At 36.9% G+C, this 10,364-nt stretch overlaps 2 protein-coding genes across 7 annotated transcripts in view; one reads left to right on the top strand and one right to left on the bottom strand.

Moving 5' to 3' along the window:
- stil (STIL centriolar assembly protein) overlaps positions 1-7,296 on the bottom strand; it is a 32,710-nt gene extending 25,414 nt beyond the window's left edge. The window contains exons 1-2 of one of the 2 annotated variants that reach the window (XM_062038877.1): positions 6,528-7,296; positions 6,358-6,442 (exon numbers count right to left, since the gene is read on the bottom strand). In XM_062038877.1, the coding sequence (XP_061894861.1) occupies positions 6,358-6,442; positions 6,528-6,561 (119 nt within the window). In that variant the 5' untranslated portion in view covers positions 6,562-7,296. Of the gene's footprint in view, positions 1-6,357; positions 6,443-6,527 lie in introns of those variants that run through there. The other variant, XM_062038880.1, reaches the window with a different exon arrangement.
- The window catches only part of ptbp1b (polypyrimidine tract binding protein 1b), a 30,481-nt gene continuing 26,984 nt past the window's right edge, over positions 6,868-10,364 (top strand). Inside the window, exon 1 of one of the 5 annotated variants that reach the window (XM_062038881.1) lies at positions 6,868-6,962. The gene's annotated coding sequence lies outside the window, so the exon portion shown is untranslated. Of the gene's footprint in view, positions 6,963-7,007; positions 7,186-10,364 lie in introns of those variants that run through there. The other 4 variants (XM_062038885.1, XM_062038883.1, XM_062038884.1 and 1 more) reach the window with 4 other exon arrangements.

Below are 10,364 nucleotides of genomic sequence, written 5' to 3'. Positions count from 1 at the left end.
AAAACCCTTGTGCAATCATGTTCACACATCTGAAAACAGTTTAGCTCGTTACAGAAGCTACAAAACTGACCTTCCTTTGAGCAGATTGAGTTTCTGGAGCATCACATTTGTGGGGTCAATTAAACGCTCAAAATGGCCGGAAAAAGAGAACTTTCATCTGAAACTCGACAGTCTATTCTTGTTCTTAGAAATGAAGGCTATTCCACAAAATTGTTTGGGTGACCCCAAACTTAGTGTATATACATATACACAAATACATATGCACATAGAACAAGAAAATACAAATGATCTTGAGGGCAATTTGTTAGATAAAAAGCAGTTAAAAAGTTAAAAACAGTTTAAACAGTTCAAACTCATTTCCACTCGTGCCAGATAAATACAGCAAAAATAAGTGCATGAATAATAGAACTCACTATAACGCTGAATTAGTGGGAGGCCTGGGCTTTGTTTCTTAACATAAATGACGCCATAACCACAACACCAGGGGGAGCGCCACTAACCACGTTAAACCCAGATTCCGATCTAACAAAGGTCGTAACTCATTCTCCTTCTATGCCACATCAATATGGAATGCACTCCCAAAAAGTGTAAAAGAAAGGACATCTCTATCCTCCTTCAAAACCGCACTAAAAGAACACCTCCAGTCAACTTCAACCCTAAACCAACACCTTCCCTTCCACATCCTACCTCCCCGGATTGCAAATAATCAAATGTAAATAATCAAATGTATATACTTGTTCTTATGCTTTCTGATCTCTCTCTCTATGTCCACTACTTGCTGTACATATCCTACCAAGTCAGTCCTACACTGTTCCAATGTCCATTTCTCTGATGATGCAATTGTTGATGACTGAAGTGTTGATATCAACCAAACCAGCACTACCCCACACTTCTACATAGTATGTCAGATATAGAACAATCAGTAAATAATACAAAATATACAATGCTTTTTGAGTGAGCAATTCCTTCACTTTGTGTAAAATAGTAAAAGTTTGAGGTGTTATTTATATGTGATTTCCATTACAAATGTTCATCAATCATAACACCCCAAAACATACTTTATTTTGTTCTTTAAATCTTAACTCCTACGACATATAATGAGGCATCCACACTTTATTCACCACTGCAAAAAAAACATAAACTTAGTTTTACTAATATTCAAGGATAGTCTGTCAACATCAAACCACCCTTTAGTTTTGATAAATTTGTTTGTCTAACACATCTTTGATATTATTTCTTCTGAATAAAATAAAGTTGTGTCGTCTGCAAATAAAATACAGTTGAACTGTTTAGAAATGGGTTTCCCCTAGAATGCCAAGATATCTGTGGAGGTGGAGGCGTCGTTAGGGGCGCGGTCCACAATGTCATTGTATAACTTGCAGAATTGGCTGTGATGTGACTTTCTTTGAAAAGGTTACAAAAAAATGCATACTTACATTTAAAAAGACATCTCAGTTATTAATTGGTATTACCATATTTTTTATATATTATAATTGTACAATGTCTTTTCAAGTGTCTAGAGACTTTTAGTGACTTTGTCTTTGTCAAAAATGACGAACAACAAATCCGGCATTTTTTCCTGGTGTTGTTATAGACTGTACTGGTGTTTAGAGACTCTACTTCTGTCCCTCGGTGTACGCAACAAACAGTGAGCATTACCACTTAAACAAGTTGAAAAACTTGTTCGGGTGTTACCATTTAGTGGTCAATTGTACGGAATATGTACTGTACTGTGCAATCTACTAATAAAAGTTTCAATCAATCAATCAATCAAAAGCATGACTTTCTCTCCTCGTAATATTTGCACATTTTGTAGATCGCTGTCCGCTGGTATATTTCGGATATATTAAAGTATGTCCACTTCACAGACATGTTGACTAGACTGCAAACAATCCCGTGCGTATTGCCTATGTCGTCACAACATCCGATTTCGGCAGCGCAGTTTTTCTGGGGCAGAATTTTCGGTGCATCGCTAGTCAACAGTGCACAAATAATATATCCATTCATACTGTAACGACCTGCTGGTGGTAATGTTTTATGTTCGTGTTGATGCTCATTGTTCCCATGATTGCGAACACACCGTCCGTGCCTGTAAGGGGATTTTGCGGAGAATCAGGAAGTGTTGTTGTGTTTCTGGGGAAGCACAGAGACACAAGTGTATGCAAAAGAGGAAAATGTGTGTTGGAATTGTTAACATAACATGGGCAATAAAAGTTAAAAATAGCGTCAGACTTTTGACTTCTTCTGGAGGCTATAATACATTGTATTAGTTTAACTTGTTTTAACGTAAAAGAGAAACTTATGTTTAAGGTGGCGGCTTTAATTTTGCCACGATCAGTTACAAACGTACATTAAGGGGAAACCCTGGTTTGGAAACCATATGTTTGACATACACGAGAAACTGTATAGGCCCAAACTAGACCGATACTTGTCGTACCCCGCAACTAATAATATGTAAGGCAGATTTCCTATTGTTAACTCCCACAAACTGTTTTCTGTCCTCCCAGTAACTTTGAACCCACTCATGTGCCACTCCTCTCATTCCGTAGTTGTAGAATTTGTCAAATAGTATTTTAATAATCGAGTCTATGATCTACAAAAATACTTAATAAATATTGTTTTCTATCTATTGCATTTGAAATGTAGTCCGCTAAATCAATTGCTGCTGTTGCAGTTCAGTGATTAGGACTGTTGCTTAAAATATCATATCTATTAATGAATTGATTAAATCTAACCGCAAACTATTTCTCTAAGATCTTTGAGAAGTGTGGAAGCAGTGATATTGGTCTGTAATTGGAGTACTCGTGCTTGTTTCCACCTTTGTAAAGTGGTATTCTAGCAGTTTTCATACAATCTAGGAATCCTCCTTTCATGAAAGACAAATTACAAATGTATGTGAATGGTCCAATAACTACACTACCGTTCAAAAGTTTGGGGTCACCCAAACAATTTTGTGGAATAGCCTTCATTTCTAAGAGCAAGAATAGACTGTCGAGTTTCAGATGAAAGTTCTCTTTTCTGGCCATTTTGAGCGTTTAATTGACCCCACAAATGTGATGCTCCAGAAACTCAATCTGCTCAAAGGAAGGTCAGTTTTGTAGCTTCTGTAACGAGCTAAACTGTTTTCGGATGTGTGAACATGATTGCACAAGGGTTTTCTAATCATCAATTAGCCTTCTGAGCCAATGAGCAAACACATTGTACCATTAGAACACTGGAGTGACAGTTGCTGGAAATGGGCCTCTATACACCTATGTAGATATTGCACCAAAAACCAGACATTTGCAGCTAGAATAGTCATTTACCACATTAGCAATGTATAGAGTGTATTTCTTTAAAGTTAAGACTAGTTTAAAGTTATCTTCATTGAAAAGTACAGTGCTTTTCCTTCAAAAATAAGGACATTTCAATGTGACCCCAAACTTTTATGCTGCTTTTTATGAATGTTTACATAGTCGCTTGAAGTCTTATTTGGACACTGCTGCACAATTTCTAACATTTAAATGGTGTCCTTTTAATCAATAAAAATAATGTTTTATTGATAATCTATTTTAGTATTTCAATTATTGTGCAGAAATATGGGGAAATACATATCACAGCAAGATAATGCCTTTATTTCGTTCGCAGAAAAGAGTAATTCGTATCATTTTTACAGTAGGATATAGAGACCGCACAAATCCACTCTTCATTAGGTCAGGATTATTCAAACTAAAAGACATGGTAGAATTGCATACTCTATTAGTGATGTTCAAAGCTAGAAATAAAGTTCTTCCGAAGGACTTACAAAAGTTATTTGTGTTGACGTCTGAAGATGAGAACCACAGAAGGCCGTATGACTTTAAACATCTAAGAGTGCGAACAAATTTGAAACAAATGTACTTGTCTGTTGCTGGTGTGAAAGCATGGAATTCTCTAAAGAAAGACTTAAAAAGTTGCAAGCATATCTTTGAATTTAAAAAAGAATTACAAAAAGAGACAACTGGAATCATGTCAAACTGATTTTTGATTTTGATTGGACGTGTCTTTGTGAAAATGCTTAAACTAAAATGAAAAAGTATGTTGGAGTTCGGGTGTTGGTGGAGGGAACAGTGATAAAGTCATCTAAAATAATTTGTGTTAAAAAGGGGGCCGATAAATATAAGAATAGTATTCTTCCATCTGCTCCTTTCTGATCATGGAAATGTATAAGGAACAAAAAAACAATGAAAGTGTCAACTGTACATATGCATTTTCATGAAAGGAATAAAAAGAAATGATGATGATGATGATGATGATGATGATGATGAATGTTTATATGATCTATTATAGTTTCTGAAATTGTATTATTAATTGAATAAATATGTGTGTGCTTCAAACACCCAAGACAATACAAAGTAAAACATTACCAGAAAATTTACAAAAAATGTTTGTCATCACTTCTGAGAATGAAGAGCATAGAAGAAAAGGTCATTTCCAACATCACTATTCAAGGACAACTTTAAAACAAATGTATATATCAGTGGTGGGGGTTAAACTATGGAATTCTCTTTACAATGAGATAAAAGATTGTAAAAATATATTCCAATTGAAAAAAAAATATAAAGACAGAACAATAAGATCATATGGACAGCGATAAGTGTTTACATTTTGCTTTATGTTTATTATTTTACTTATTTTTTGCCTGGTTTTGTATTTGTTTTGTGTCATCCCGTGAGGTGTATACTACTTTTTTTTGTTTTTTTGTTCGGTTTGTACTTCATGAAGTTTTGCACTTGTGTTTTTTTGTGTGTTTTTTTTCATTATATTTGGATGTAATTGTTGGTTTATTTGATATCCATTAAGTAAGACTACGTATTATGTTGAAGGGGGCAGGAAAATATAAGATTTTTCTTCATCCTGCTCCTTCTCAGGCATTGGTGTGTAAATGTATAATTGAATAATTGAGGTATAATTGTCTATCGATCAAAGATGCACATCAATGAAGGAGATAAATAAAAATGAAATGAGGGTCCGTGTTGGGGCCAAAACTGTTTAATGTATATATTAATGATATGTTTAATACATCCAAAATACTGAAATGTATACTATTTGCAGACGACACTAATATATTCTACAGTAGTGATGACTATAATGAGCTCATAAATACAGTAAACACAGAACTAAACATAGTAAAAAAATTGATGGACACAAATAAATTATCTTTGAATATAAATAAAACTAAGATAGTGATGTTTGGAAATCGCAACGTAATGTCTGAACAGAAAATAAGTATTGATGGTACCCAAATTTAAATCGTAAATGAGAATACATTTTTGAGAGTAATATTTGATAGTAAACTATCATGTCAGACACATTAAAACAAAAATCTCCAGAAGCCTCTCAATTATAAACAAAGCAAAACTATACCTTAATGAAAATGCACTCCGTACTCTATACTGCACCTTGGTACTCCCATACCTTACATACTGTGTTGAAGTATGGGGGAATACTTACCACAACACAATTCATCCTCTGATCATATTACAGAAAAGAGCAGTGCGGATCATTCACAACATTGGTTATTTAGAACATACTCATATTCTGTTTATGCAATCAAAGTTGCTCAAATTTGATGACCTTGTTAAATATAATACATTAATAATCTTGTATAAAGCATTTAACAAATTATTGCCGCCTAATCTACAAAGTTTTTTTACAAAACGAGTGCAGGCTCATAACTTGAGAGGCTTTGGATATTTCTTATTGCCAAGAGCTCAAACCACTTGTAAACGTTTTTGTGTGTCTGTACGCGGAGTAAAACTGGAACAAACTGGACTTACAACACAAGCAATGCCAAACTATTAATCGATTTAAACTATTATACTAACATGGGGTCTGGTTCAAAAATAGAGATGAGGGTCTTCAATTTGATCTGCTGCTATATTCTGTCTCAAAGTGATAACATGTGCTCAATGTTTCCTTACCATTATTGCTATGTTGTCTATTACCATTATTGCTATGTTGTCTATTACCATTGTTGGTATATTCATTATTCCTACATTGTTGGTACAAATTATTGTTACAGTGTAATAATTATTGTTACCTGTGGTAATGCCACTATGATACAACATCTGTATTATAATCATTGAACAAAGTAAGAGTGAAACTCATGTGAATAATCACTGAATGGAGAACTGGGGGTGGGATTAAATAAATTATCTTCTTCCCACTCCCTTTCAGGCAAAACTGGACAATCATGCATTGCATACTATACATTACCTTTTGCACTTTTTTAATTTATATTATTATGTGTTGTCAAATTTGTACTTTTTTATGTCATTGCCTGAAATAAATAAATAAATGAAAAAAAAAAGAAATGAATGAAATGAAATATCTGACCCTTGTGTGACGTCACGGCACATCAGAGGAAGCCCCAAATTTCCGGTGCTGATCACGTGACTCTCACTGCACTGTTGGTTAGTTGCTGAAATTAAAGTAAAAAAGGGATTTATTGCAGAAACACCCGTAGAGCATGAAGTAAAATGCTCTATTTATACGTAGACACATACCATACAGTGTTAGGAGTATGCTAAAAAAACACATTTTAATGAATTTGAATGAAATGAAGATGCATTTGCATATCCTGTAAATAAAACCAAATATTCTGGAGTACTTCGACAAATGTGTACCAAATGCGTGTGTCGATTATGTTTCTCCTGATGCCAAAACAAGTCAATAACGTCCAGTCGCGTTACAAAGTGAAAAGTGTCATGTTGAATGTATTTAGACGCTCATCTTCAACCACTCAAAGTATTGTTCCTGTTCCCTTTCCCGCTCAGCCAATCAGCTCGCAGCTCGGTCAAGAACCGCCCACAGGCTTTGCTAACCGTCCAATCAGAGCCCCGCTCGCGTCAGACGCCATTTTGTCCGTCCATAACAGGAAACTGCTGCTGGCCAGTGGGAACCTGTTGCTTGGCAGTTCCGCGTTCATGTGCGATGGACGGGTGAGTTGTACTACCTGTTCGTTCCCACCTCAACTTTCATTTAGGACACATTTTGGAATACGGGCGAAGATACGTCGTCGAGTGGTATTCCCGCTCCGTTGTTACGTTAACCGCGTCTAATAATTGTGCTTTCAGTATTAGCTTGTGGCTAAGCTAATGGTGCTAACTCCACCTGGCCGCCCCTTTCGAAAACCCAACAAAGGTGACGTTTCTTGTGGATAAGGTGTGTATGTAATGATGGTAATTGTTTCCGTCCTTTGGATATTATCGTGGGTTGGGTAACAGTTGCACGGCTATTTATCTTGTTGTAAGCATTTTGATGCGCGGATGGTTGAGTTGCTTCCTAAAATGTTTCATATTTGAGAGCTGCAGTGTGATTGTGTTCTGTTGACCCCGCCTATATGACGTCAGCACGGCATACATCTGTGTACAGCTCCACTAATGGACATTAGAGTGTTACTTTCAAAGGCAAAATTAAGGTATTGCTAGAAACATAATTTTATATGGGACTTTATTGTATTATATGTATAGTACATGTTCCATCCATCTTCTTCTGCTTATCCGAGGTGGGGTCGCGGGGGCAGCAGCCTAAGCAGGGAAGCCCAGACTTTCCTCTCCCCAGCCACCTCGTCCAGTTCTTTCTGGGGGATCCCGAGGCGTTCCCAGGCCAGCCGGGAGACATACCGTATTTCCTTGAATTGCTGCCGGGTATATAATATGCGCCTGCCTAGAATTACCACCGGGTCAAACTCGTTTCGCAAAATAATTAGCGCATGCCTCGAATTACCGCCGGGTCAAACTCGTTTCGCAAAATAATTAGCATATGCCTAGAATTACCGCCGGGTCAAACTCGTCACGTCACGAGTGACACTTCACCTTTCAAGGCATCATTTTCAAAATGGAGGAGGCTAATTTCAATAATTTAAAATCGCATAAAGGGAAGAAGATAAATAGCTATTCAGTAGGATTTAAGGTAAATGCAATTCTTATTATTAATATTGTGTTAGTTTGTAGTGGTGGAGAGCTGACTTTGTTGTTGGAGTTGCGTCTTTCAAAGCGCTTTATTTAAAAAAAATGTTTTATTACTATAGCTGCGTGTGTCAAATATGAGTCATTTTGATGCAGTTGTACAAGTAACATTTCAGAAACCAATCATGAGCTAAGAAAACCTGCTAACAGGCGGTAATAATGTTATTTTAATTGCCTTTTCAGACCCGAACAAAAAGAACTCCCGGGATGAATCATTGTGCTTTAAATTTTATTGCGGCATTAAGCGATGTCATGATGGTATCCTTACATCACACTCAAATTTATAAGCGCATGCCTAAATTTACTGCATGCCTTTGGTAAGCGCCGGAGTGAGAAGAGGTTTTAAATTAATTACCGCCTCGGCGCTAATTCAAGGAAATAGGTAGTCTTCCCAACGTGTCCTGGGTCTTCCCTGTGGCCTCCTACCGGTCGGACGTGCCCTAAGGCGTTCGGGTGGCATCCTGACCAGATGCCCGAACCACCTCATCTGGCTCCTCTCGATGTAGAGGAGCAGCGGCTTTACTTTGAGCTCCCCCCGGATGGCAGAGCTTCTCACCCTATCTCTAAGGGAGAGCCCCGCCACCCAGCGGAGGAAACTCATTTTGGCCGCTTGTACCCGTGATTTTGTCCTTTCGGTCATAACCCAAAGCTCATGACCAAAGGTGAGGATGGGGACGTAGATCGACCGGTAAATTGAGAGCTTTGCCTTCCGGCTCAGCTCCTTCTTCACCACAACGGATCGATACAGCGTCCGCATTACTGAAGTACATGTTCCAAAAAGAAAAAAGCATAAAACACAGTATATTTAATTATACTAAATGTAAAAAAAGGTAATAAATATTCAAAATAATCTAGTTTGGTTACGCCATCATGAGCGCAACACAAGGTTGTAAAAGTTTAAACTACAATTCTAAATAAGATGTCAAAAGCAAACTGAAATCAAATACACACAGCTTAAAGATTGATCAATACCTATTTATGATTTATCAAAATATAAAAGAAATATACCTGAACAGAACGCTCATGATGGTTACACCAAAAAGTAACGCTATGAATCACATTTTTCCAAGTTTTTGGGGCATTTTTATGCTATTTCCAAGCATATCCTTTTCATTATCGTTAATTTTAAATGGTCAAACTAATGCATATTATATATGCATGCCCTAGTAAACAAAAAAAAGTCATATTTATTTTGATTGTTACATTTTGAAGTACATTTGTGCAGGTGGGTGCGAATGTACCCATTACCAGAGCTGTACACATCTTCATTTGCCATCCAACAAGGAACACAACCACAGATGTGTGTTGCTCTAAAAAGTTCCCTTACTATAAGACTATATTTCTGATCTCCGAGTGTACCCAAAGCTCACTCTTTCCATTTAAAGGTTAAGATGCTGTTGCTATGGCAGCTTCTTCCAAGAGTTTTCTTCAGAAGGTTCATATTACTGTAGTGGTCGCCATGGAAACGCAGTGTCTTAAGTAGGTACATTTTATTTATAAAGCGCTTTGACAGATAAATTCGCAAAGCGCTGTACAAAATATAGGTAAAGCAAAACAACAACTCAATTTAAAACAACTGGGGAACATCATAAAAAGGATACAAAGCGTATTAAAAATGACAGTTAAAAGGTGCATTAACTAAAAGCTTTACTAAAAAGAGAAGTTTTCAAATGTTTCTTAAAAGTGTAATTACAGGGACGATCACAAAGGGACTGGTGCAAATTGTTCCAGAGTCTGGGAGCTATAGCCTGGAATACCAGGTCTCGACGGGTTTTAAAACGAGTTTTCGGGATCTTTAGAAAACCCTGGCCTAAAGACCGGAGGCTGCGCCCTGAAGAGTAGGAGCCTAGCACAAAACATAGGTAAAGTAAGACAACAATTCAATTTAAAACCGGGGCAACATCATAAAAAGGATACAAAGTGGATTAAAAATGATAGTTAAAAGGTGCTTTACTAAAAAGAGAAGTTTTCAAATGTTTCTTAAAAGTGTAATTACAGGGACGATCACGAAGGGACTGGTGCAAATTGTTCCAGAGTCTGGGAGCTATAGCCTGGAATACCAGGTCTCGACGGGTTTTAAAACGAGTTTTCGGGATCTTTAGAAAACCCTGGCCTAAAGACCGGAGGCTGCGCCCTGAAGAGTAGGAGCCTAGCACAAAACATAGGTAAAGTAAGACAACAATTCAATTTAAAACCGGGGCAACATCATAAAAAGGATACAAAGTGGATTAAAAATGATAGTTAAAAGGTGCTTTACTAAAAAGAGAAGTTTTAAAATGTTTCTTAAAAGTGTCAACACAGGCAAGATCACAGAGGGACTGGTGCAAATTGTTCCAGAGTCCAGGAGCTATAGCCTGGAATGCCAGGCCTCCA

This window comes from Entelurus aequoreus, linkage group LG27, assembly GCF_033978785.1.
Source record: "Entelurus aequoreus isolate RoL-2023_Sb linkage group LG27, RoL_Eaeq_v1.1, whole genome shotgun sequence".
Lineage (NCBI taxonomy): Eukaryota > Metazoa > Chordata > Actinopteri > Syngnathiformes > Syngnathidae > Entelurus > Entelurus aequoreus.
Note: the sequence above shows the minus strand (reverse complement) of the source record. Positions and strands in the feature narration are given on the sequence as shown.